This window comes from Natator depressus, chromosome 18 (assembly GCF_965152275.1).
Source record: "Natator depressus isolate rNatDep1 chromosome 18, rNatDep2.hap1, whole genome shotgun sequence".
Classification (NCBI taxonomy): domain Eukaryota; kingdom Metazoa; phylum Chordata; order Testudines; family Cheloniidae; genus Natator; species Natator depressus.
In genome coordinates, this window is record NC_134251.1 from 1,573,365 (window position 1) to 1,601,092 (window position 27,728).

General features: G+C 61.9%; 1 protein-coding gene across 1 annotated transcript in view; it reads right to left on the reverse strand.

Annotated features, from left to right (window-relative positions):
• Window positions 1–27,728, reverse strand: part of HSPG2 (heparan sulfate proteoglycan 2) — a 192,298-nt gene that overhangs the window by 87,860 nt on the left and 76,710 nt on the right. The window contains exons 34-44 of the mRNA XM_074933957.1: window positions 27,008–27,148; window positions 26,712–26,903; window positions 11,757–11,849; window positions 10,623–10,703; window positions 7,631–7,861; window positions 7,399–7,512; window positions 6,908–7,035; window positions 5,590–5,676; window positions 3,787–3,845; window positions 2,204–2,368; window positions 918–1,028 (exon numbers count right to left, since the gene is read on the reverse strand). Of these exons, the coding sequence (XP_074790058.1) occupies window positions 918–1,028; window positions 2,204–2,368; window positions 3,787–3,845; window positions 5,590–5,676; window positions 6,908–7,035; window positions 7,399–7,512; window positions 7,631–7,861; window positions 10,623–10,703; window positions 11,757–11,849; window positions 26,712–26,903; window positions 27,008–27,148 (1,402 nt within the window). The remainder of the gene's footprint in view (window positions 1–917; window positions 1,029–2,203; window positions 2,369–3,786; window positions 3,846–5,589; window positions 5,677–6,907; window positions 7,036–7,398; window positions 7,513–7,630; window positions 7,862–10,622; window positions 10,704–11,756; window positions 11,850–26,711; window positions 26,904–27,007; window positions 27,149–27,728) is intronic.

The following is a 27,728-nucleotide window of genomic DNA, read 5'->3' on the forward strand; positions in this document are numbered from 1 at the left end:
GACATAAGACTCGTGCCCAGCACACCCTGCAGGCCATGGGCAGCAGGACGGCAGCTCCGGGGCCCAGCCACCAGGGGCTAATGGTGCCCCAGGGCCAGGGCCAGGCAGGGCAAGGAGGGCAACAGGGAGCAGCGCTTGGGGTGGGAGGGTTGAGTTCAGGTTTTCTTGTCAGCTCTTCCTCTCTGAGGCCGCCTCATCCCAACCTAGGCCCTTCCCTCCTCCTGGGTCTCAGGCAAATCCTGCCCCCTCTCCGGGCCCCATGCCCTGCCCTCCTCTTTGGCCCTGCCCGCCCCCGGGCCCCGTGGGCCATGCCTGCCCCCAGGCCCTGCCCATCCCCTGTTCCCTGCCCTCCTCCTGGGCCCTGCCCATCCCCTGGGCCCTGCCCGCCCCCTGATCCCCATGCAGATCCTGCCCAGCCTCGGGGCCCCAAGCCCTGCCCTCCTCCTGGGTCCTGTCTGCTCCCAGACCCCAGGCCCTGCCCATCCCATGGGCCCTGCCCCGCTGGCCCCCACACAGATCCTGCCCAGCCTCAGGAAGGCCCTATCCATTCCCCTGAGCCCAGGCAGACCCTGCTCCCCCCTGGACTCCAGGCCCTGGACCCCAGACCCTGCCCACCCCCGGGCCTTGCCCATAGGAGCTCATCTTGTTGCCCAGGCATAAGGAGCTGGTGGTGGATGGGGTACGAGGCTCTGACCTCGACCCTGCCCTGGCTGCCTGCGTGGAGCAGTGCCACTTGCTCTGCCTCTATCCCACCGCTGCTGAGGGCAGGGCCACCATGACAACGGCTCTGCCAGGGAAGGAGGGTGTCAGCTCCCAGCCACGGCCCCGCAGAGTGCACAGCCCGGGTGCCAGGCCCACCTGGTCTCAGCAGCGCCCTCCCACTCCCCCACCCGCAGGCCAAGCCTGGAGCCGCTCACCTGTGACAATGACCTCCGCCCGACTGGCATTGCTGTGCTCCAGGCTGCGGCAGGTGCAGACGTACACACCGGCCTCCGAGGGATGGATGCTGGGGAAGTGGAGCTCTTCACCTAGGGCCGGGCAAAGGACGCGTGAGACCCACACATGGCCCACCACGGGCAGAGCGTGTGCACAGAGGGGCCCTCTGGCAGCCAAGGAGAACATCTCCAGGCCTGGGGAGCTCGCAGGGAGACCCTGTCTCTGCCACCCCGCTGCTTATAGCCACGGGTCACAGCTCCCCAGCCATGGCCCCAGCACCCCAGCTAGGGAGGGCTGGCCTGGGGCCACGTCTGGACGGAGAGCTCTGAGGAACACCGGAGATGCTCAGACTGGTGATTCGGGAGGTGGCACGTGCACCCGAGTCAGCGTGGGCCCCGTGTGGTGCTAGGTCATTCCGTGGGGGGTGCTCTCCCCTGCTGATGTGCAGCTGGAGGAGCATCGATCCAAGCTCCTGACCTGCTCTGGCCTCGGGGGGCTGCATTTGCACCAGATTGGGGTGTCCTGATCCAACCGCTCCTGGACTCCCTGTTGTCTCCTCGCATTTGGGCAGGCTGAATGACAGAATGGCTGGCCCCAACCAGGTGTGTCCCTGAGTCTGTGGGACCCAGGGCTGGACCCCCATCCTGCCCTTGGTTCCCTACTGATTCAAACCTTCCACCACTGGTCTGGGCGTCTGCCAGCACCAGTACTAATCACAATAAACCTGCCATCAAACCCACTCCCCACAGCCACCAGGATGACCCTGCAGTGGCATGTGGGTACCAGATTCTCCTTCCCCTCCTGTCCTACAGTTTTATAGCATTGCGGTGTGACTGTATAAAGAGCTACCCTGTCACACCCCAGAGACAGCTGGATCCCAGTGCTAGGTGAGGGATCTCTGTATAAATGGATATATTGCCACACCCCAGAAGCAGTTGCATTTCAGGGCTGGTCTACACTTATAAGTTAGGTCGACATAGCTGCAGTGCTCGGTGGTGTGAAAATCCACACCTCTGAGCGCTGTAGCTATGCTACCAACCCTGGTAGATGCAGCTAGGTCGACAAATGAACGCCTCCATCAGCCGTCGCTCAGGGAGTTCCCAAAGCAATGGTCAGACCCTTCCAGCTACATGACGGAGCTACGCTGGCACAACCAGTCGCCACAGCTGTGCCACCATAGCTCCCACAGTGCAGACACAGCTCAGCGGAGGGGATGTGCCTGGTTCCTAACGTTCATTGTTCTCTCCACACCTGGCCACACCGTTACCTTGCCGTCGGCTCTGGGCAGTGCTGGGCACAGGGCGCCCATCCTCCCGCGACCAGGAGTAGTAGTAGGGTGGGCTGCCACTGGCCTGGCAGCGCAGAGTCACCTCACCACCCTGCGACACTGTGGTCTTTGACGGGTGGACTCGTACCACGAAAGGGGCTCGGTCTGTGGGGAGAGGAGAGGGGGAGCTGGTCATTCTGGGGATGCTGGGGAGATGCATCAGACCCACAGGGGTGGGGTCAGCAATGGTGCTGTGGCCAGCTGCCCCCCCACATGGGAACTCCCTTGATGTGAGAGCAAAGGGCCCACCCAGGGCTGTGGGGTGAGGGGCCATATCCATCCACGCCCAGCTCTGCACCCACCAACAGGACCCCCCCAGGACTATGGGGCAAGGGGCCGTATCCACCCGTGCCCTGCTCTACACCCACCAAGGGGGACCCCCCGGGGCTCTGGCGCAAGGGGCCGTATCCACCCGTTCCCTGCTTTGCACCCACCAACGGGGGCCCCCCAGGGCTCTGGGGTGAGGGGCCATATCCACCTGTGCCCTGAGGGGCTCATCCCTCTACCAGCTCCTGGCCGGATCCCATCTCTCTGCTGACCGTTGCTAGCGGGGCAGAGGCAGGGATGAGGGGCTGGATGCTAGGAAGTCTGGCCCGTGGTCTGGGAGCTGTATCAGCATCAAGCAGTCGCCTGCTCCCCTTGCAGCCACCTGAGCCCGGAGTCACAGCCCTCCAGGAGGGGGTGCTCCAAGCGCCCTGTATTCACACTCCCCACATCACTGCGATGCACCTTGGGAGGAATCATTAAAGTCCCCCTCCAGGCTATGTCCTTGGGGAGCGTATGCACGAAGCGCACAGAAAGAGTTCACCCAACAACCGGGCGGGGTAACCCTGCTTCTCAGACACAGGACAGGCTGGCGCCTCTGGCCTGTCCCAGGGCTGCTCCTTGGCAGCAATGGGGGTAGGAACAAATCAATCTGCAAACAGCAGCATGGAGCCTCTTTCCTTATGGGACTCCCCGTCCCGGCCTCACCGCTGGAGTAAACTTTCTCCGCGGTGACCCTCAGCAGAGAGCATTTCAAAGGGGGGCTGGACTGTGACAGTGAGCAGCAAAACCACCCCAGCCACCTCTCTCTCACCTGCAGGGCACTCTGACTGCGGGGGAGAGCTGGACCTGAGGACTGCATCAGCCATACTGACGGGAGAGAGGTGCAGGTTTGACCTCCAGCCAAGCCTAGCCTGTTCAGTGGTAGCTGCTAGAAAGGGGTTTATATTTGTGTTTCTTGGACCCATTTCTGACTTTGATGCCTTACACTAGTACTCACTTCAAATCCACTAGGCTGTAGTTAAATAAACTGGCTTGATTTTTAATCTAACCCAGTGCAGCACTGTGTTTAAACTGAGCTGTTGGTAACTCCAGTGAAGGTAGAAAATTGCTGGCTACTGACCCTGGACAGGGTCAAGGGACCTTCAACATCTCAGCTTGCAGGCTACTAGCCCTTGTCCTTCTGCTGGCCCAAAGGCCAGGGCAGTGGGGACCCACTGGGACCCAGCCCTGCCGCCAACGCCTGGCCCAGCACTTACCCACAGGCACACACTTCTGCCCCCGCACGCTGGGGTTCCCCACATAGCCTGGCGCACATCTGTGGGGAGCAGGAGAGACAGGTGAAGGGGGCACTGGTCTCCCAGGGGAGAACGATTATCGGGGGGGAAGGGGGAGTTGCACACAAAGCCTAGGGCTGCCAACTTTCTATTGGCACAAAACCGAACACCCTAGCCCCGCCCCTTCCTGAGGCCCACCCCCTGCTCACTACATTCCCCCTCCCTCAGTGGCTCGCTCTCCCCCACCCTCACTCACTTTCACTGGGGCAGCGAGTTGGGGTACGGGAGGGAGTGAGGGCTCTAAATGTAAGTACGAGCTCCAGGATGGGTCCAGAAATGAGGGTTTCAGGATGTGGGGGGGCCTCTGGGCTGGGGCAGAGAGTTGGGGTGCGAGGGGGGGATGAGGGCTCCGGCTGGGGTTGCAGTCTCTGGGGTGGGGCTGGGGATGAGGGGTTTGGAGTGCAAGAGGGAGCTCCAGGCTGGGGCCGAGGGATTTGGAATGTGGTAGGGGGCTGTGAGTTGAGGCAGGGTGTTGGGGTGTAAAAGAGGTGAGGGCTCTGGGATGGGGGTGCTGGCTCTGGGGTAGGGCTGGGGATGAGGGGTTCAGGGTGTGAGAGGGGGCTCTGGGCTGGGGCAGGAGGTTGGGATGTGGGGGAGTGAGGGGTCTGGACTGGGGGTATGGGCTCTGGGGTGGGGGATTTGGTGTGCAGGAGGGGGCTCAGGGCTGGGGCAGGGGGTTGGGGCTCGGGGTTGGGGCTTGGGCTTACCTTGGGTGGCTCCCGGTCAGCGGCGCAGCAGGACTAAGGCAGGCTGCCACGCTCCTCAGGCCCAACCTGCAGCTCCGAGGCACAGCGGACAGAAGGCTTTGTTAGGGAGTTCCCAAAGGTGTCTGTTTTTCGACCGGAAAGCCCAGTCGAGAAGGGACCCTGGCGGCTCCGGTCAGCACCGCCAACCGGACCGATAAAAGTCTGGTCGGCGGTGCGGCTCTAAGGCTGGCTAGTCCCTATCTGTGCTGGGCCCCAGAAGTGGCCACCGGGTCTGGCTCCTAGATGGGGGCGGGGGCAGGAGGCTCTGCGGCATGTGCTGCTCTCAGCTGCAGGCACTGACACCCCCCCAGCCCCAGTGCGGAGCCAGTGATCGGGGCGGGGGCAGCGCGGAGCACTGTGGCCCACCCCGCCTAGGAGCCGGACCTGCTGGTCGCTTCTGGAAGCAGTGCAGTGCCCCAGGACAGATAGGGACTAGCCAGCCTTAGAGCCGCACCGCCGACCAGACTTTTATCGGTCCGGTTGGCGGTGCTGACCGGAGCCGCCAGGGTCCCTTCTCGACTGGGCGTTCCGGTCGAAAAACGGACACCTTTGGGAACTCCCTAACAAAGCCTTCTGTCCGCTGTGCCTCGGAGCTGCAGGTTGGGCCTGAGGAGCGTGGGGAAGCAGTTATTGCCCCAGTGTACACAGCCCCCGGGGTCCAGGTGCAATAGAGTTGACACCTTTCTAAGGGCAGGAAAGGAGACCTGGAGGCCCTGTCCCGCCTCTTCCTTTGAGGTCCTGCCCCCTACTCTGCCTCTTCCCCAAAGCCCCAGCCCTTCTCCATGTCCTCCCCCAAGTACCCTTCTGCTCCACCTCTTCCCCCAAGGCCCCGCCCCTGCTCTGCCTCTTCCCCACTCATCCCAGATTTTAAAACATGGACAATGTAGGGGGGCTTGTCAAATGGCACCAGGACACACAAGCCAAAACCCAGACTGTCTGGGGGAAAGCTGGCGGTGGCAGCCCTAGGGGAAAGACTTACTGCTCGCAGTACTGGCCGGTGTAGCCGGGATCGCAGGCCGAGCAGCGATAGCCGCCCGCCCCCAGGCTCTCACACGTCCGCGAGAACCTGCAGGGAGAGAGCGAACTGAGCGCCCGGCCAGGAACAGCGCCCCCCACCCACCCCGGGAACAGCGCCCCCTGCCTGCGCCACCCCGGAACCACGGCAGGAACAGAACCCCATCCCGGCTCAGCCATCCCGGGAACAGCGCCCCTGCCTCCGCCATCCCGGAACCACGGCAGGAACAGAACCCCATCCCGGCTCAGCCATCCCGGGAACAGCGCTCCCTGCCGCCACCACCCCGGAACCACGGCAGGAACAGAACCCCACCCCTGCTCAGACATCCTGGGAACAGCGCCCCCTGCCTCCGCCACCCCGGAACCACGGCAGGAACAGAACCCCACCCCTGCTCAGCCATTCCGGGAACAGCGCCCCCTGCCGCCACCACCCCGGAACCACGGCAGGAACAGAACCCCATCCCGGCTCAGCCATCCCAGGAACAGCGCCCCTGCCTCCGCCATCCCGGAACCACGGCAGGAACAGAACCCCACCCCGGCTCAGCCATCCTGGGAACAGCGCCCCCTGCCTCCGCCACCCCGGAACCACGGCAGGAACAGAACCCCACCCCTGCTCAGACATCCTGGGAACAGCGCCCCCTGCCGCCGCCACCCCGGAACCACGGCAAGAACAGAACCTCACCCCAGCTCAGCCATCCCGGGAACAGCGCCCCCTGCCGCCGCCACCCCGGAACCACGGCAGGAACAGAACCCCACCCCGGCTCAGCCATCCCGGGAACAGCGTCCCCTGCCTCCGCCACCCTGGAACCAGTGCAGGAACAACACCTCACCCCCACTCAGCTGCCCCGGAAACAGCATCCGCTGCCCCCACTCAGCTGCCCCAGGAACAGTGCCTCCTGCCCCCTGCCCTGCTGCCCCAGGAAGAGCGGTCCTGTCCCCGATGTATACCCCCCGAGTTATTAGACACACAAGGTTGAGCAAACCACAGAGCCTTCAGGATCACCCCCAAGGCAGGTTCTTGGGGGACCTGCCAGGAAACACTGGCTGGCAGCAGCGGTAGGGCTGGTGCTGAGATGCCGACTGACCCTGGCTGGCAATAGGGTGGCCAGAACTTGGGGCCTCCTCCATAAATCCTCACTCCACCTCCACCTCCACCCCGAGGTTAACTCTCAGAGATGGAGATGCCACGTGGAAGGTGGTGAGCTCAGTCATATTAACCCCATGTGTGCCATGGGTTGCTACACTCTAACCCCCAACCTCACCCGCTGGTGTCAGCTACTCACCGGTTCTCAGGTTCGGAGAGTGGGCAGGCGCAAGGCTGGCAGTCTTCGGGGGTCCCGGCGGTGGCGTCGCCGTAGTAGCCAGGGGCACACTGCTCGCAGAACTCCCCGGCCGCGTTGTGTAAGCAGTTCTGGGGAGAGGAACGGAGCTCACACACCCAGCCGGTGGGGGAGGAGGGACTGCAGCGAGGGGCTTGCCCTGGGGCAGAGTCCTCCTCCAGGGTGGGGCAGGAGACAGGGTGTAGATGGGGTCCCTTGCCGAGTCACAGAGTGTGGGCCCAGGAAGCCAGGGGCTCTGGCCCAGCGCAAGCAGGTTCAGGGAGACCAGAGAGAGTCTCAGCCCTTCTCTCAGCCCACGTTGGGGCATCCACCTGGCCTGAGGCAGTGGTGAGGGGGACTCCAGAAGGAATAGGAGTGTCTGGTTCAGCGAGGCAGGGTGGAAAGGCTGCTCCAGCCGGTGGGCAGGTGCAGTGTGCACCACACTGGTCACTCACCGAGCAGGCCCCCGTCTCCGGTTGACAGGAGTCCGAGTGGCCATTGCACTCACACAGCTCGCAGTGCCCCAGGTACAGGCCACCCCCGGTGCGAGTGTAGCCAGCAGCACAGTCCTGCAGGGGAGAGACACAGCGTCACCCTGCAGTACAACCGGCTGGGGCCTCGCCCCCAGAGGGGGCACAGCTGCCAGGCCCCAAGCCAAGGGATGTGGGTCAGCAAGGGCCACCTCACCTGGCAGGAGAGGCCCCGGTACCCAGGCGGGCAGCGGCACTCCTCCACCTCCAGCGCCCGTGGCAGGCTGCTGTAGGTGGGCACAGTGGTCTCCATGCTGACGCCAGCAATGCTGGCCGACACCATGTCGGTGGAATAGGTGGCACGGATGAGGATCTCGTCCAGGTCAGCCAGCGCCATCATCAGGTGCTCCCGGGTGGCATGCTGCCCGTCGGGACGCTTCCAGTATTGCTGTGGGAGAGAGGGGCAGAGTCACGCCTGGCTGGAAGCCCACTGAGCTCTGAGGCAAGGGCAGCGGGGCCGCCCAGCAGGGAAGCCCATGTGCTCGCACCCTGGACCTTGGCTCAGCCAGGCTGCCCTGGATTCATGCAGCAGGGGCTGGAGGGGGCTCTGGGGCAGCGACTCCGCCATGGCACGAATGGGGACTAAACCCAACTCAGACGAGAGCTCAACCCCGTGGAGCCAGAGGGCAGCCCAGCCCCTCGGGACATGCCCCCTCCTGGCACAGGTGGGTGAGTTGGCTTGACATGGGGACTCCAGTGGCTTCAGTTCAGGGGAGGCCAGAAGCCCCACTGCACCTTCCCCAGGCCCTTGGGGGAGCTCAGACTGGAGAGGAGGGGTGTACTGGGAGAGGGGGCAGGGGGACCATGTCGGGAGGCGGGGGTGTAAGATGGTGGTACGTTCCAGTGAGGCAAGCTCAAGGGTGGTATGGTGCTAGTGAGGAGAAGATGGGGGTGGGGGCAAGGCAAGGGTGGGGGTGAGGACGAGGTGGGAGCAGGGGCAGTACAATGCCGGAGAGGCAGGGTGGGGGTGGAGATGAGGCAGGCGTGGCCCATGCTGGTGAGGCGAGGCCGAGGAAGGGGTGGGCAGAGGTGGGGGCAGGGGCGGAGGCAAGGTGGGGGCAGAGGTGAGGCAGGAGTGGGGACAAGGTGGGGGTGGGGTGAGGGCAGGTCTGAGGTGGGGCCGAGGCAGGTACTGAGTGGGGGTGGTAGCATGCCAGCGAGGTGAGGGCAGGGGCAGTAGTACCTTGCCAGCCAGGCGGGGCTGGAGGGGGGAGGAGGAAGTACCATGTTGGAGGGGGTGGGGCAGGGGTGGTACCACACCTGTGAGGTGGGGGCTGGGTGGATGGGGATGGTATGATGCCGATGAAGTGGGGGCAGGGCAGGGGCAGTACCACCCTGGCAAGGTGGGAGTGGGGACAGTACCTGGCAAGGCAGGTACCCCGGCGGGGGGGCCGGGATGGTACCGCGCGGGAGAGGCAGGGCCGGGAGGGGGCCGGGACAGTACCGCGTGGGCGAGGCGGGGCTGGGGAGGGGGCCGGGGAGGGGCTGGGACGGTACCGCGTGGGTGAGGCGGGGCCGGGAGGGGGCCGGGGAGGGGGCCGGGACGGTACCGCGCCGGCGAGGCGGGGCCGGGGAGGGGGCCGGGGCGGTACCGCGTGGGCGAGGCGGGGCAGGGGAGGGGCTGGGAGGGGGCCGGGACGGTACCGCGCCGACGAGGCGGGGCCGGGGAGGGGGCCGGGACGGTACCGCGTGGGCGAGGCGGGGCCGGGGAGGGGCCGGGAGGGGGCCGGGACGGTACCGCGCGGGCGAGGCGGGGCCGGGGAGGGGGCCGGGGAGGGGCCGGGACGGTACCGCGTGGGCGAGGCGGGGCAGGGGAGGGGCCGGGAGGGGGCCGGGACGGTACCGCACGGGCGAGGCGGGGCCGGGGAGGGGGCCGGGATGGTACCGCGTGGGCGAGGCGGGGCCGGGGAGGGGCCGGGAGGGGGCCGGGACGGTACCGCGCCGGCGAGGCGGGGCCGGGGAGGGGGCCGGGAGGGGGCCGGGACGGTACCGCGTGGGCGAGGCGGGGCCGGGGAGGGGGCCGGGGAGGGGGCCGGGACGGTACCGCGCCGACGAGGCGGGGCCGGGGAGGGGGCCGGGAGGGGGCCGGGACGGTACCGCGTGGGCGAGGCGGGGCCGGGGAGGGGCCGGGAGGGGACCGGGACGGTACCGCGCCGACGAGGCGGGGCCGGGGAGGGGGCCGGGGAGGGGGCCGGGACGGTACCGCGTGGGCGAGGCGGGGCAGGGGAGGGGCCGGGAGGGGGCCGGGCGGTACCGCACGGGCGAGGCGGGGCCGGGGAGGGGGCCGGGACGGTACCGCGCCGACGAGGCGGGGCCGGGGAGGGGGCCGGGGAGGGGGCCGGGACAGTACCGCGTGGGCGAGGCGGGGCCGGGAGGGGGCCGGGGAGGGGCCGGGACGGTACCGCGCCGACGAGGCGGGGCCGGGGAGGGGGCCGGGACGGTACCGCGTGGGCGAGGCGGGGCAGGGGAGGGGCCGGGAGGGGGCCGGGGAGGGGCCGGGACGGTACCGCGCCGACGAGGCGGGGCCGGGGAGGGGGCCGGGGAGGGGGCCGGGACGGTACCGCACGGGCGAGGCGGGGCCGGGGAGGGAGCCGGGACGGTACCGCGCCGACGAGGCGGGGCCGGGGAGGGGGCCGGGACGTTACCGCGTGGGCGAGGCGGGGCCGGGACGGTACCGCGTGGGCGAGGCGGGGCCGGGGAGGGGCCGGGAGGGGGCCAGGACGGTACCGCGCCGACGAAGCGGGGCTGGGGAGGGGGCCGGGACGGTACCGTGTGGGCGAGGCGGGGCCGGGAGGGGGGCGAGGCGGGGCCGGGAGGGGGCCGGGGAGGGGCCGGGACGGTACCGCGTGGGCGAGGCGGGGCCGGGGAGGGGGCCGGGACGGTACCGCGCGGGCGAGGCGGGGCCGGGGAGGGGGCCGGGACGGTACCGCGTGGGCGAGGCGGGGCCGGGGAGGGGCCGGGACGGTACCGCATGGGCGAGGCGGGGCCGGGGAGGGGCCGGGAGGGGGCCGGGACGGTACCGCGCGGGCGAGGCGGGGCCGGGAGGGGGTCGGGACGGTACCGCGCGGGCGAGGCGGGGCCGGGGAGGGGCCGGGCGGTACCGCGCCGGGGAGGGGGCCGGGGCGGTCCCCTGTGAGCCGCGCTCTCACCTCCCGGAGAACGATCTCGAAGCTCTGTCGGTCACGTGGCAGCAGCTCAGGCTGGTAGGCCACCAGCGTGATGTCGTTGCCCTGCACAGACAGCAAGGGGAAGCGGCTGGTCAGACCCCGGGCTGGGCTCTGCACACCCTCATCCAGGTTGCAGGGCGCCCCCTGCACACGCCATGCCAGTCCGTCCTGGACCTGTTCTGACCCTCTCCCTCCATCAGATGCCACCTGCCTTCCACTCACCTACAGGGCCCTTGTGCTGTGAGCACTCCCCCCAGTCCCCTGGCAGGTGCTGGCCTCTTCTCGCCCAGCCTGCTTGGACACTCCCCCCATGTAGCCCCCTCCCTGCGGGGGGAGATTTCAAGGGCCCGTCTCTGTGCCAGGGGCACTGCTGCCCCTCTCTAAAGCACTCACCTTAGAGTAGTTTCATCTAGCCCACCTTTCCCTCGTTTGCTTATGAGCCTGTCATGTGGGACTGTGCCAGATCCCTTTGTGAAATAGAGACATGCCACACCTACAGCTTCTCCCATCCACTAGGCCAGTGCCCATCAGAGAAGGAAATTAGATGCTTTGCCATGATTTGTTCTTGACAGGTCCATGCTGGCTGCTCCTTATCGCCTTGCTATCGTCGAGGTGCTTACAGATTGATTCTGAATCATTTGTTTCAGTATCTCTCCGGGTATGGAAGTTAGGCTTTCTGGGCTGTAATTGCCCAGGTCCTTTCTGTTCCCCTTTTCAAAGGTGGGTACGAGGCTGCGCATCTCCAGTCCTCTGAGACCTCCCCGTTCTCGGGGAGTTCTCCAAGATAGTCACTAACGGTTCCCAGCTGGCTTCAGCTAGTTCCCTATGTGCCCGAGGGTGCACTTCACCAGGCCTGCTCACTTCAATACACCGAACCCATCAAACTCCTTACCCTGACCTTTCCCTGTTCTGGCTTGTGTTCCCTGCCCTCCATCCCAGCCTCCCTTCTCCCAGCTCTCTGCATGCCCCTCGATCCCAGCCCCCTGCTATTCCAGCCCTGGCCCCAGACACCCTGTCACCCAGACAACCCCCTTCCCATCCCGGAGAGCCCTGGTGCCCCACAGGCCCCCCATTGTCCTGTTCCAGGCACCCCCCCATCCCAGGCAGCCCCCTTACCGTGATCTGCACGTCGGCGTCAGGCAGCGGGGCACTCCTCCCCCCCGAGTTGTAGGAGAGGGTGTAGCGCAGCCGCCCACCATAGGAGCCGACCTGAGAAAGCAAGGACCAGCGTAGGCTGAGCACCTCAGCTCTGGCTCTGTGGCGCCCTGGCCTGGCCAAGGTTTCCTCAAGTGAGTCTGCCCCGGGGCTGGTTTGGTCAGTCCATGAGGGGGGCACTAGGGGCGGGGGCAGGGCAGGGGGAAGGATCAAAAACCGGCCCGATAGCGATCGACCCAGGGAGCTCCATCTCCTTAGCCTGACAAAGAGATGGCTCAGAGGGCCTTGACCCCAGTCTGTAAAGACCTGTGTGGGGAACAAAGATTTACTAACGGGCCCATCAGTCCAGCAGCGACGGGTTGAACCACGGGCACAGGGAGTGCATGTGTGAGGGTAATTAACCCTCAGAACCATTTCCCAGTGGATTCTCCAGCTCTGACCATCTGAAATCCAGCCTGGCTGTTTCTCTAACAGACCTGCTCTAGGAATTCCTCTGGGGCAGGTCTTTGGCCTGTGCTATCCAGGGGGTCAGGCGAGATCATGGGTTCCCAAACTGTGGGATGCACCCAAAGGTGGGCCAGGACACAGTCCCGGGTGCTCCACTGACGCATCATGGGCAGAGCTTGGGGGGCACTGCCCCCCCCAAATGTATATGTTGATAGTGGGGGGCACAATTTAAAGGTTCAGCTGCCCCCCGAACAGCTCGAGTCACACCCTCCCCAGCAGGTCCTCTCTCACACACAGGGCACCCAGTGCCACCATGTCTGACCGGGAAGTGGACAGCAATGAGGAGTTGTGCGCCTGGAGCTGGCTGCTAGCCCCCCACCACTGGCAGAGTGGTGCCCAGCGATGGCCCTGCCCAGGGCCGGAGGGGCACAGTGCCTCTGGCAGGTGGCAGAGAGAGAAGTGGAGCTGCTAAGTAGAGGGTGAGGAGAAGGGGCTGGCCCTGAGAGGTGGCAGCTCCCAGGGCGGCTGGAAGAGGCTGAAGGGTTCCCAGCCATTCCCGCCCCAAGCCACTGCACCCCGCAATCCAAGGCAGCCAGGCCCCCTGGAGTCTCGGCCCCACAGGGACTGGGGCTTGGCAGTGCTGCTCCGTTTCCACCTTGACGAGACATGATTGGGACCATCACAGTAACAGGCACATGGTTTATATACAGGGTTGGAGTTCATAAGTCTAAAATCATTCAGGTGACTATTTTTCCTCCCGAAGTGCTAACGGTGGCTGCAGCGCCAAATGCTGCTGCATGGGGGGGCCTGAGGGCAGAGCTTGGAACTCCCTGGGCTAGATGATCACAACGGTCCCTCCTGGCCTCCGAGTTGATGAAATGAAGGGGACTTCTTGGAGATCTACAGCTCTGCAGAGTGCGACGCTTGTCCTTGGAGCCCTCAAGGCAAAGCCCAGTGCCCCCAAAGCCCCTCGCTCCCCAGAGGAGGCCAGGCCCTTCCCTAGGACTACAGGCTCCGGCAGGCAGGGCCTGTGCAGAACAGACCCAGCGAAGGCACAGAACCTGGGTGGGGAACAGCACCGGGTATCAAGGCAGGGGGCTCCCCAGGGCCATTTTGCCATGGGCATCGGAGCAGGCTGCAACAGGAACTCTGCTCAGCCACACAACCCAGCGCTCGAGGATAAGGGATTAGCCGAACCCCAGATCCCAGCACCCCCACTCTGGACCTAGATCAAAGTGGCAGCTGCCAGCAGTGCTTCCCCTCCCCAGAAGTTACCTTGTCCCCTAGGAAGGCGCCGGGAAGCTGCCAGTAGAAAACACTTTCAGGAAGCAGAGAGAAACCCTTGTAGATGAGAGAATACTGGGAGAGGAGAGAGATGGGCACATGGCACCGCGTCACAGAGGGGGCACAGCTGAGTGTCCCCACCTGGCTGGCTGCAGGAGAGCAGAGGGGGAGCCACACAAAGCACGGGCATGGCACTGAAACTCCTGTGCCACAGGGAAATGGCACCACAAGCCATGCCCCCGCGGGAAGGGCCACGGGTGAGACAGGAGCGTTGTGCCAGTTCCCAGGCGTCCTGGGGGTGACAGCCCTCACTCCGGCTCTGCATCACTCATTCTAATCCATGCCCAGGCTGCGAGGCAGTGGTGCCCATGGGCTGGGGCACAACCTTTGCATTGCAGCCCTGCTGACGCCCTTCCATCCCACCTGCAGTGCTCACTGCTGGCTTCCCGAGTGCAGGCTAACAATGGGGGAGAAGGGGCCACTAGGGCCTAGGACGAGACCCAGTGGAGTTATCACACTTGTGAGCCAAGCTAAGATTGTACCCAAGGCTCCAGCTGTGCCAGGCTGGAGCACATCCATGCCCCTGCTTCCTGCGCCTGTCATGAAGTGGTACCTTGAGGCACGGCAGGAGAGCTGGAGCCAGCAGTGGCCTGTTGCAAGGGGCTGTTTTCCCAGATGGGTGGAATTTCCTGTTCATCAGGAAAGAATGCGGCCTGGTTGGGCTGCAGGCCGGAGTGATGCTCAGCTGCGGGCACAGGCAGCCTCACAGCACGAGACATGCTGGCAGTCTGCGCGGGAGAGCTCCTGTTGGTCACTGTGGGGGCAAGGTGACCCTGGAGGAAATGCTGGGGGGCTGGAGAGAGGCTGAAGTCCCCCCAGGGGTCCCCCGGGAGAGGGCCAGGGGAAGGGGCCCATCCCCTCCTAGAGCAGGATAACTAGGGGAACACAGACGGGAAACCCTGTCCCCCACTGTCTGTCTGCAGTCGGCCAGTGGGGAGCAGCACGGAGACTCGTTAGGGACGGTTGCAGCCACCCACACACGCACAGGCAAATGCAGGCAGAGTTAAAGGACTTCAACAGCAAACCACACAATTCCCGATGGCACCTCCACCTCCCCGAGCCAGGCAGGCTCCGTCGTCCCCGAGCGGGACAGATTCCCAGGGCACGACAATGGGCAGGAAGGCGCATGCACAGGGTGGGTCAACGGGGTGCAAGTGCTGGGCTTTCACCATCTACATCAGCTCTGAATCCAGACCTCAGGCTCCACAGCCGTGGTGCTCCAGCCCAGGCCTGGGCATGCTAGTATGCAAGGTCTCTGCTTAGCTGGGAAGGGCTGGCCAGGGGATACCAGGGGAGCTGCCATGCCGTAGTACCCAGGCAAACGAAGCCAGAATCTGCTCTCGTTCCCAAGTGCTTTCACCCCAGCAGAGCCTCACTGGGGCAAATGAGATCAGCATCTGGCCCGCGGTACCCTGGACAGACGGCTGCCTTGCGAACAGGGCCCAGGGAGCGCTACTGCAGGTATCAGATGCAATTCCCCGGGACATGCAGTGCCACCCCCGGCATTGTGCATCCCATGGGGACAGCGGGGCCATTTTACTCCCTCCCAGAGAGCCAAATCCCTCAGCCACGTAGAGCCCCGCCCAGGCCATGCAGGTGGGCAAACCCTGGCCTCCGGTACCTTCTCAGCCACAGCAGCAAGCCTGTGGCCCTGGGAGAGGAGGTTGCTGGACTCCTGGGAGCGAGGTCTGAGCAATGCTTCCCGCTGGGGCTTTAGCAACACAAGAGACCAAGGGAGGGCTCAGTCCACGGAGGCAGTGTCTGGGGGCAAAGCCACAGGCCCAGGACAGCATTGCATAGACTGACTGGGGGGAAGGAGACCACAGACCCCGCAGATGGGTGAGGCAGGGTCCAGACCACTGGTCTGCTGGAGCGGCCTCAGACAGGGGCAGCAGAGAGGAGCAGAGCCAACGACTGAGTCCATTTGCAGACACTGTTTAAACAGCTTCATGGCCCGACCCGGGACCACTCCATACATGTGGCATCCCCTTGGGCACCAGCGCTGCCTCGCCCGGCCCAGGGCTGTCCTGGGAGGGGTTTGGACAAGCCCAACGGCTCTGCCATGGCTTCTCGGCAGGGTGGCGAAGGTGGGGAGAGGGCAGCAAGAGGGCGTGGGGAGGGTAGTGAGGACAGGGGGAGGGCAGCAAAGGCAGAGGGAGGACGGCGAAGGCAGTGAAGGCAGGGAGAGGGTGGGGGGAATCATAGATTCATAGAATCATAGAATCTCAGGGTTGGAAGGGACCTCAGGAGGTTTTAGTCCAACCCCCTGCTCAAAGCAGGACCAACCCCAACTAAATCATCCCAGCCAGGGCTTTGTCAAGCCGGACCTTAAAAACCTTAAAGGAAGGAGATTCCACCACCTCCCTAGGTAACACATTCCAGTGTTTCACCACCCTCCTAGTGAAAAGGTTTTTCCTAATATCCAACATAAACCTCCCACACTGCAACTTGAGACCATTACTCCTCGTTCTCTTGTCTGCTACCACTGAGAACAGTCTAGAGCCATCCTCTTTGGAACCCCCTTTCAGGTAGTTGAAAGCAGCTATCAAATCCCCCCTCATTCTTCTCTTCTGCAGACTAAACAATCCCAGTTCCCTCAGCCTCTCCTCATAAGTCATGCGTTCCAGTTCCCTAATCATTTTTGTTGCCCTCCGCTGGACTCTTTACAATTTTTCCACATCCTTCTTGTAGTGTGGGGCCCAAAACTGGACACAGTACTCCAGATGAGGCCTCACCAGTGTCGAATAGAGGGGAACGATCACGTCCCTCAATCAGCTGGCAATGCTGCTACTTATACAGCCCAAAATGCCATTAGCCTTCTTGGCAACAAGGGCACACTGTTGACTCATATCCAGCTTCTGGTCCACCGTAACCCCTAGGTCCTTTTCTGCAGAACTGCTGCCGAGCCATTCGGTCACTAGTCTGTAGCGGTGCATGGGATTCTTCCGTCCTAAGTGCAGGACTCTGCACTTGTCCTTGTTGAACCTCATCAGATTTCTTTTGGCCCAATCCTCTAATTTGTCTGGGTCCCTCTGTATCCTATCCCTACTCTCCAATGTATCTACCTCTCCTCCCAGTTTAGTGTCATCTGCAAACTTGCTGAAGGTACAATCCACACCATCCTCCAGATCATTAATAAAGATATTGAACAAAACCAGCCCCAGGACTGACCCTTGGGGCACTCCGCTTGATATGCGAGCCCGGTGATCTAGCCAGCTCTCTATCCACCTTATAGTCCATTCATCCAGCCCATACTTTTTTCACTTGCTGGCAAGAACACTGTGGGAGACCGTGTCAAACGCTTTGCTAAAGTCAAGGAACAGCACGTCCACTGCTGTCCCCTCATCCACAGAGCCAATTATCTCATCATAGAAGGCAATTAGGTTAGTCAGGCATGACTTCCCCTTGGTGAATCCATGCTGACTATTCCTGATCACTTTCCTCTCCTTGAAGCAGGATTCCTAACAAAATTGATTCCTTGAGGACCTGCTCTATGATTTTTCCAGGGACTGAGGTGAGGCTGACTGGCCTGTAGTTCCCAGGATCCTCCTTCTTCCCTTTTTTAAAGATGAGCACTACATTAGTCTTTTTCTGGTCGTCCAGGACCTCCCCCGATCGCCATGAGTTTTCAAAGATAATGGCCAATGGCTCTGCAATCACATCCGCCAATTCCTTTAGCACTCTCGGATGCAACTTGTCTGGCCCCATGGACTTGTGCTCGTCCAGCTTTTCTAAATAGTCCTGAACCACTTCTTTCTCCACAGAGGGCTGCTCACCTCCTCCCCATGCTGTGCTGCCCAGTGCAGTAGTCTGGGAGCTGACCTTGCTTGTGAAGACAGAGGCAAAAAAAGCATAGAGTACATTAGCTTTTTCCACATCCTCTGTCACTAGGTTGCTCCCCTCATTCAGTCAGGGGCCCACACTTTCCTTGACTCTCTTTTTGTTGCTAACGTACCTGAAGAAACCCTTCTGGTTACTCTTAACATCCCTTGCTAGCTGCAACTCCCAACTGTGATTTGGCCTTCCTGATTCTACTCCTGCATGCCTGAGCAATATTGTTATACTCCTCCCTGGTCATTTATCCAGTCTTCCACTTCTTGTAAGCTTCTTTTTTGTGTTTAAGATAAGCAAGGATTTCACTGTTAAGCCAAGCTGGTTGCCTGACATATTTACTATTCTTTCTACACATTGGGATGGTTTGTTCCTGCAACCTCAATAAGGATTCTTTAAAATACAGCCAGCTCTCCTGAACTCCTTTCCCCTCCTCCTGAAGATCGAAACAACAGACTGGACTTCTACATAGAGCGCTTCCGCCGACGTGCACGGGCTGAAATTGTGGAAAAGCAGCATCACTTGCCCCATAACCTCAGCCTTGTGGAACACAATGCCATCCACAGCCTCAGAAACAACTCTGACATCATAATCAAAAAGGCTGACAAAGGAGGTGCTGTCATCATCATGAATAGGTCGGAATATGAACAAGAGGCTGCTCGGCAGCTCTCCAACACCACTTTCTACAAGCCATTACCCTCTGATCCCACTGAGGGTTACCAAAAGAAACTACAGCATTTGCTCAAGAAACTCCCTGAAAAAGCACAAGAACAAATCCACACAGACACACCCCTGGAACACCGACCTGGGGTATTCTATCTTCTACCCAAGATCCACAAACCTGGAAATCCTGGACGCCCCATCATCTCAGGCATTGGCACCCTGACAGCAGGATTGTCTGGCTATGTAGACTCCCTCCTCAGGCCCTACGCTACCAGCACTCCCAGCTACCTTCGAGACACCACTGACTTCCTGAGGAAACTACGATCCATTGGTGATCTTCCTGATAACACCATCCTGGCCACTATGGATGTAGAAGCCCTCGACACCAACATTCCACACAAAGATGGACTACAAGCCGTCAGGAACAGTATCCCCAATAATGTCATGGCAAACCTGGTGGCTGAACTTTGTGACTTTGTCCTTACCCATAACTATTTCACATTTGGGGACAATGTATACCTTCAAATCAGCGGCACTGCTATGGGTACCCGCATGGCCCCACAGTATGCCAACATTTTTATGGCTGACTTAGAACAACGCTTCCTCAGCTCTCGTCCCCTAATGCCCCTACTCTACTTGTGCTACATTGATGACATCTTCATCATCTGGACCCATGGAAAAGAAGCCCTTGAGGAATTCCACCAGGATTTCAGCAATTTCCATCTCACCATCAACCTCAGCCTGGACCAGTCCACACAAGACATCCCCTTCCTGGACACTACGGTGCTAATAAGCGATGGTCACATAAACACCACCCTGTACCAGAAACCTACTGACCGCTATTCCTACCTACATGCCTCCAGCTTTCATCCAGACCATACCACACGATCCATTGTCTACACCCAAGCTCTATGATACAACCGCATTTGCTCCAGCCCCTCAGACAGAGACAAACACCTACAAGATCTCTATCAAGCGTTCTTACAACTACAATACCCACCTGCTGAAGTGAAGAAACAGACTGAGAGAGCCAGAAGAGGACCCAGAAGTCACCTACTACAGGACAGGACCAACAAAGAAAATAACAGAACGCCACTAGCCATCACCTTCAGCCCCCAACTAAAATCTCTCCAACGCATCATCAAGGATCTACAACCTATCCTGAAGGACGATCCCTCACTCTCACAGATCTTGGGAGACAGGCCAGTACTCGCTTACAGAGAGCCCCCTAACCTGAAGCAAATACTCACCAGCAACCACACACCACAACACAGAACCACTAATCCAGGAACCTATCCTTGCAACAAAGCCCGTTGCCAACTGTGTCCACATATCTATTCTGGGGACACCATCATAGAGCCTAATCACATCAGCCACACTATCAGAGGCTCATTCACCTGCACATCTACCAATGTGATATATGCCATCATGTGCCAGCAATGCCCCTCTGCCATGTACATTGGCCAAACTGGACAGTCTCTACGTAAAAGAATAAATGGACACACAAATCAGATGTCAAGAATTATAACATTCATAAACCAGTCAGAGAACACTTCAATCTCTCTGGTCACTCGATCTCTGACCTAAAAGTCGCAATAATACAACAAAAAGACTTTAAAAACAGACTCCAACGAGAGACTGCTGAATTGGAATTAATTTGCAAATTGGATACAATTAACTCAGGCTTGAATAGAGACTGGGAGTGGATGAGTCATTACACAAAGTAAAATTATTTCCCCATGTTTATTCCCCCCCCCCTTCCTCAGACGTTCTTGTTAACTGCTGGAAATGGCCCACCTTGATTATCACTACAAAAGATTTTCTTTTCCGTCCCCGCCCCCCCCACCACCGCTCTCCCACTGGTAATAGCTCATCTTAAGTGATCACTCTCCTTACAGTGTGTATGGTAACACCCATTTTTTCATATTCTGTGTGTATATAAATCTCCTCACTGTATTTTCCACGGAATGCATCCGATGAAGTGAGCTGTAGCTCACGAAAGCTTGTGCTCAAATAAATTGGTTAGTCTCTAAGGTGCCACAAGTCCTCCTTTTCTTTTTGTGAATACAGACTAACACGGCTGCTACTCTGAAACCTTTCCCCCTCATGTTATTCTCCCAGGGGATCCTGCCCCTCAGTTCCCTGAGGGAGTCAAACTCTGCTTTTCTGAAGTCCAGGGTCCGTATTCTGCTGCTCTCCTTTCTTCCCTGTGTCAGGATCCTAAACTCGACTATCTCATGGTCACTGCCTCCCATCCACTTTTGCTTCCCCTACTAATTCTTCCCGGTTTGTGAGCAGCAGGTCAAGAAGAGCTCTGCCCCTAGTTGGTTCCTCCAGCACTTGCACCAGGAAATTGTCCCCTCCACTTTCCAAAAACTTCCTGGGTTGTCTGTGCACTGCTGTATTGCTCTCCCAGCAGATATCAGGGTGATTGAAGTCTCCCATGAGAACCAGGGCCTGCGATCTAGTAACTTCCGTGAGTTGCTGGAAGAAAGCCTCGTCCACCTCATCCCCCTGGTCCTGTGGTCTCTAGCAGACTCCCACCACGACATCACCCTTGTTGCTCACGCTTCTAAACTTAGTCCAGAGACTCTCAGGTTTTTCTGCAGTTTCATACCAGAGCTCTGAGCAGTGGACAGGAGGGCAAGGGGAGGACAGTGAAGGAGGAGGGAGGGTGGCGGGAGGGTGGAAAGGAGGGGGGTATCTGGGGAGCTCTCTGAGTCCCCAGTCAGGGAGAGTGGCTGAGGCGCACACTGCAGGATGGGGGGAGGGTGTGAAGCATTGGCGGGGGAGGGAGAAGCCAGGGCTTGGGAAGAGCGAAATCCCAGAGTCAAGGGAGGGGCATCCAGCCAGGGCAGCCCCGTGCCCCCAGGGGGTGAGCAGCCTCACACACAGCCATGGCCGGCCGTACCTGCAGGGACCGCGGCACCAGGGGTGAACCTGGCGTGGCCAGGGAAGACGCCTTCCAGGAGGAGGAAGACTGGGGAGATTCAGCCAGGAGAGGGCGAGGAGGGGGGCTGTGAGCCAACCGGGCGGCAGGGGGGCCTCGCAGGCCTGCTGGCTGGGGCCGGGGCCTTGGGACGGCCCTGCCCAGGGGGGGCGGAGTGCTATGTGGAGAGGCCGTCTGCCCCACGGCGAAGCCAAAAAGCAGCTCCCAGATCTCAGCATCCAGCCTCCCCTGGGCTTCATCGGTCTGAGGGTGGGGAGGGGATGGACAGGGAGAGCCAGTGAGTGACCTGAGAGCAGGGAGTGGCCACGCCAGGCAGTGCCATCATCACACACCATGCTGGGCATGGTGGCAACCCCACACACCACACTGGGCACGGTGCCAACCCCACAAATCACGCCAGGCACAGCACCAACCCCACAAACCACACTGGGCATGGTGCCAATCCCACACACCACACTGGGCACAGTGCCAACCCAACACACCATCCTGGGCACGGTGCCAACCCCACACACCATGCTGGGCACGGTGCCAATCCTACACACCATGCTGGGCACGGTGCCAATCCTACACACCATGCTGGGCACGGTGCCAACCCCACACACCATGCTGGGCACAGTGCCAACCCCACACACCATCCTGGCATGGTGCCAACCCCACACACCACACTGGGAATGATGCCAACCCCACACACCATGCCAAGCACAGAACCAACCCCATACCAGGCACGGTGCCAACCCCACAAACCATGATGGGCACAGAACCAACCCCACACCAGACTAGGCAGGGGTTGTGCCAACCCCCTCCCCCATACACCAGGATGGGGAAGTGTTGACCCCCACCCACTATGCCCCAGCCCCTGGAAGAGTGGTACTGAACCCACATGCCACACAGGGACGGGATGGAGCCAAGGATGCTGGGCCTTCTCCAAACAGAGCCTCCTGGAGGCAGCCAGCAGCGGAAGCCTCAGGGGCAGGGCCCCGCTCAGGTGCCCTGCAGCAGCCGCTGGCAGGACGTCTCCTCAGAGTGACCTCCATGCCACACGGCAATAGCCAGCTGGGTGCAGGCTGGCATGGGGAGGGGGAGCGGTGCAGAGCTGGGTGCTGTCTGGCATGGGGAGGGGAGTGGCGCAGGGCCAGGTGTTGGCCAGCATGGGGGAGGTTGGGTGAGGCCGGGTGCTGCCTGGTATGGGGCAGAAAGGGGCATGAGGCACTGGCTAACATGGGGGGAGTGGGGTGGGGCTGGGCACAGGCTGGCATGGGGTGGGGGAGCGGGCCTGGGTGCAGGTTGGCATGTGGTGAGGGAGTGGTGCAGAGTTGGGTGTTGGCTGGCATGAGGGGAGGTGGGGCAGGGCTGGGCACTGGCTGGCACAGGGCAGGGAGGCAAGTAGGGCTAGGTGCTTGCTTGCAAGGGGCGGGGAGCAGGGAAGGCTGGGCATTGGTTGGCATGGGGGGCAGCCAGGCACCAGCTGGCTGACATGGGTCAGGGAGCCAGGTAGGGCTGGGCCCTTGCCTGCAAGGGGCAGGGAGGAGGGCAGGCTGGGCGTTGACTGGCACAGGGGGTGGGGCAGGGCACTGGCTGGCATGGGGTGTGGCACAGGGTGGGGCTGGGCACTGGCAGGCACAGGGGGGAGGTGGTGTGGGGCCAGGTGCTGGCTGGCACAGGGCAGGGAGTGGGGCAGGGCTGGCTGACACAGAGCAGGGAGCCAGGTAGGCTGGGTGCTGGTTGGCACAGGGCAGGGAGCTGAGCAGGGCTGGGCACTTGCTTGCAATGGGCAGGGAATGGTGTGGGGCTGGGCACTGGCTGACATGGGGCGGGGAGCAGGGCAGGTTGGACATTGGCTGGCATGGGGGGATGGGGCAGGGCACTGGCTGGCTGGCCTAGGTCAGGGAGTGGGGCAGGGTTGGCAGATTGGTGGGCACAGGCAGAAAAATGCTGCCCAAGAGCATAGTGGGAAGCCTCCTAGATCCTCCCCTAGTCCCTGCTCCTCTGAGTTCTAGCCCCACAGAGTGCAAGCAGGAGTTCTGACCTGCCAATCACTGTAGAGCATGCCCAAGCCAATGCCCCCCCATTACCTTAGCAGCTCGTCTGACCCTGCGGTTGCCCCCTCCAGAGCCCAGGATCATACCCGCGGCCACAGCATTCCGCAGCTGCTCCTCCGTAAGGGACGTGCTGTTCTGATGGGAGGCACAAGGGTGCCATGAATCCACGGGCCCTCCCACCCAGGGGGTACGAGCAGCCCTCACACCTTTCACCCACCTGCCCCTGGCTGTGCCTAGTGCCACAGGCCAGGGTCGCCACACGCTGCATGCTCCAGCTCCATGAGCAGCTATGTGGGTGAGTCCCCGTGGCACTGCCCCTGCACACTGGGGAGGGGAGTCTCCACTCAGAGCCACACTGGCACCGAGGCGTCTGCTGCTGTAGACACTACAAGCTACCATGCTCTCAGAGATGCCACCCAGAACCTGTCACCCTGGGCATGTCCCCCCCATGAACACTAGGGTCCCAGTGCCAGGCTCAGCCGGGCCCAACCCAGGAGGGAGCCAGTCAGAGGGGAAAGGGACACGTTGACTCCCCTGCCCCATGGTGGTGAGCAGGGCACAATGCCATTAGCACCGCTCGTGGGGCTCCCATGACTGCGAGCCATCTCCGTGGGAGCGAGGACACGGTGGGTGCAGGGCAGATGGCTCTGAAGCTCAGAGTATTCATGGGGTGTTAGAGACCCCGGGTGCTACTCTGCGAAGCACCGGGCACAAGCATGGGGACAGCCCACCCCAGCCTGGCTATCCTGGCCACAATAGAACCAGCCACGCCCCGTCCCCTCCCACTGGCAAGGCCCCCTGACAAGACACCCCAGACAATCCAGCACTGGGGTTGGCCAAATGCCCGCAGGTGCTTAGTAACATGCAAATTCCATGTAATTAGCTCTGTCCCAAAGATGGGGGGAGGGGCTGAGATAAGACACACCCCTTCCCAAGCAGGCAGGAAAGCCACACCCCTTCCCCCCTGCAAGCGGGTAAGCCACCCACTCCGCAGGCAAGCCCCTCCTGTGGCAGGTGGGGTAAGCCACACCCCTTCCCTGGCAGGTGGGTAAGCCACGCCCCTTCTCCGACCACCATTTGCCAGATTATCCAGGAGGGCCACATGACCCAGGCCAACGGACTCCAGGACCCTTGGGAGCCAAGCGCTTGACTGCCCCAGGCCCGCACCTGCGGGTTAGATCGGCAGCCCCACGGAGCACTCCATGCTCACACCCCCGCCATGCGGTGCCCGTGCCTAGTACCTTGTGCGCACGGCGCATCCGGGCAAAATAGGTTTCTCTCTGTTTAAGGGAGGAGACAGGCAGGAAGGAGAGGAGAGAGCAGGGTTACTGAGGACAAGTGAGCAGTGCCAGGAGCCCACCTGCACCCAGCGCGGGCCAGCCAAACCGCCCACGTGCAGGAAATCCCTTCCAGATGGCTGAAAAGCCGAGCTGCCCCCGCCACTCCCGCCTGCCCAGCAGCTGTCGGCCTGGTGCTGACCGCGAGTCGGGCTGGGACTGAGGCAGCAGACCCCGTGGGCGTGGTTTGCCATGGACACTCCATGGCAGGGCTGAGCAAACCCCCAGGCAATGCAGCCTGCCCCAGCATGGGGCCAACAGACAGGAGGGATCAGGACAGAGCACTCCCCACTCCTGGGGCCCAGGAGCCGGTGACAGATGGTTGGCACGCTATCTGCCCCCCTCCCTGTCTGGCTCAGCTGGACAGCTGCTCCTCAGGGCCAGCTGCAGAGTGCGAACCTGGCTCCTCCCATCCCACGGCTCTCCCACAGCCCTCTCCAGCTTCTCCTCTCATTGCCAAGCCCCCAGCCTTCTTGCCATTCCTTCTCACCTCCCGCTCTCATCTGCACCCCGCAACTCGCAAACCAGACACCCTCCTCCCAGCAATCCCCTGGGTGCCCTGTGTGCAGGTGGCAAAGTCTGTGCTGAATGGGCCTGTGAGCCCGGGGCAGGGCTGGGTCCCCATGTAGGACTATGCTCCTGGCACACGGCGGGTGCTCCTGGCACATGGTGGTCGCTCCCAAAATGGCTGGTGCTCCCGACAAATGGCTGTGCTCCCAGCACATGGCGGGCGCTGCCAGCGCATGGCTGGCCCCCAGGGAAGGAACAAATCCCCCCGGTCACAGACAGTGAATTGGGCCCCTTTCCCCCTGTAAGGGCAGAGTCATCCTCTCCTTACACCTGCTGGGGCTCAAGGGAAGGGGGGCAGAGCTGATCTAGAACAAACGCCCAGCCAGGGGGAGCAGTGAGTGTGGAATGCAGCCCCCAGCTCTGCCCCCTGCGGGGAAGGGGTGTCTGTCTGGAGTAAGCACAGTCCATTCCAGACACAACGCTGCCCTGTGATCCCGGGACATCACCGCACGGCGAGCGCATCTACTGCGTGCCGGGTGCCAATTTGCCTGCTTGGTGTCTACATGGAAACCCACGACTGGAACTTGTGCTTGTGTACTCATTGGAAAACTGGGCTTACGATGGCTGGCCCCGTGCGAACACGTCCACACTGCACCGCACAGCCCTGCCTTGGGGCTGTGGCTCGAGTTGTGTCCACACTTGGAGCCGAGTCGCAGCTGGACCCGAGCTCTGACCGAATGCCCATCAGGGTCCTAGGAGCCAGAGCCTGCAGGTTTGCACACCTGAATCTGCCTGATTGCTGTGTGGATGGAGGAGGGGCTTGGGCTCAAACCTGAGTCACAGCCTGGGGTTAGTGCGCAGCGTAGACCTACCCACGGAGGCCACCAGAGAGCCATGACCTTGCTCGTATCAAAGCCCCTAGAATGGGCTCCTGCTGGGAGTAGGGGGCACAGCCCTCAGGCTGCAGAGAGCAAAGCCATGGAGCTGTTAAGTGACTTCCCCAAGGTCACACAAGGGGCCAGAGAAACCGAGCTCCAGTCTCCTGAGTCCCACCTCAGTGCCTTATCCACTAGGCAATCCTGCCTTCATGGGGCAAATTCCCTTCCCAGTGACACGTAGCCACAGCCCCCCAGGCTCCTGGCAGAGCTCATGCCCCCTTCAGCTGCAATCCCTGCGGGGAGGGGCTCTAGTGCTTGCTCAGCTCCATGGGTCACATTCCCTGGGCTGTCGGCCCAGCTGGGTCTGTGCCACCGGGATCCGGCTGCAGGGATCAGTGTGAGGTGGGGGTCTCAGGGGTCTCCAAGGGGCGATGGCACTGCTCACCTCACGGCTGCCTGAGGAATAGGGCCCGATAGAGCCAGTGCTATCCCCTGCCTGGGCTTGGCCCTGCTGTGCCTGGCAAGATGGGGCTCTGGCCTCAGCACAGGGCTGTGGGGAAAGCTCATAGGTTCAGGGATCACATGCTGATAACAGGGGCCCAGGAGACACAACAGTGCAGGCCTGTGCCTCGGTTTCCCCATCTGTAACATGGAGCTAACAGTATTGCCCTCTGTAAAGCACTATGAGACCCGCTGCTTGGCAGAGCTGGAGAAGAGCCAGGGGCATCGCTGGTGCAGCGCAGGAGCCCAGGGCCTCAGGATCTGCCGGGCACGCTGGAGTTCAGGGTGCCAGTCCTGGGCATGCAGAGCTCTCGCACAGACACGCACCGTGTGGCCTGGCCCCAGAGGGCCCCTCAACCATGCTCCAGCCACAGTGGGGCAGGTGGACGGGCAGGGCCTTGGGCTTCTTGCCATACCTTGTCTCCTTGGTAGGGCTCTGGCAGCTGCCAGTAGTAGGACTCCTGGCCCAGCTGGCCGAAGTGCCCGAAGGAGAGCTGCGGCCCCTCGGCCAACGGCTCCACGGTGAAGCCGGTCGCGATGCGGGTGCTGTGCTGGCGGTTCACCAGGGCGAAGCTCTGGAAGTCGCCCGGAAGGAAGGGGCTAGTGACCTGCCGGGAACAGACACCGAGGGATGTGAATCCAACCAGAGGCCCCCCGCGAGCCAGGCATCCCGCGGGACTGGACTGGGAGGTTGGGGGAGACGGGCTCTTACCAGGCCCCGGTAGTAGGAGGAGCTGCTGCACTGCTGGGTCACGCCCATGCAGAAGCAGGGCAGACAGCCGTCGCGGTTCTCGGCACTCAGGTGGAAATGGTTGGCACGGCAGCTGCTGCAGGAGGGACCCTCCACGTGGGGCTACAAGTGAATGGGACAGATGAGGGGCTGAGGAGACGGCCCAACAGCTGGGGAGACGGTTGAGTGACCCCAACTGGCAGGGGCTCCAACCAGCCCCATCCCGTCCCCAGGGCTGGAATTTCCCAAGCATCTTCCACGCCCCAGCAATGAACTGGGCCAGGAGCACGGGAACGAAGGGGTAAGTGCAGCAGAATCCTGGGGAAGCTACAGAGGGATCCTCTCCCCCGGGTACCCTGCTCCTCTCCCCCGAGTCCCTGTGTTCAGGCACACAGACTGGTGGAGATCTCAGCCACCACTGGTGGGGGCCAGGCAGAGGGTGCAGGCTCAATGCACGTGGGCATAGGCCAGCTACCCACCAGCTGGGGCAGCACAGTAAGAGCGGTCAGCAGCACGGGGCAGGCAAGGGCCAGAGCTTGGGGTGAGGCGCAAAGAACAACCCAGCCCGGGAATTTTGTTCTCAGTGTGGCTCTGGGGAACTGAGGGCAGCTCAGTGTCAGACACAGGAGAGCCAGTTACGCTTAGCATACGATGTTAACAAGAACAGGGAGTAGGTGTGACAAAGTGAGACTTTTCTGTAAGA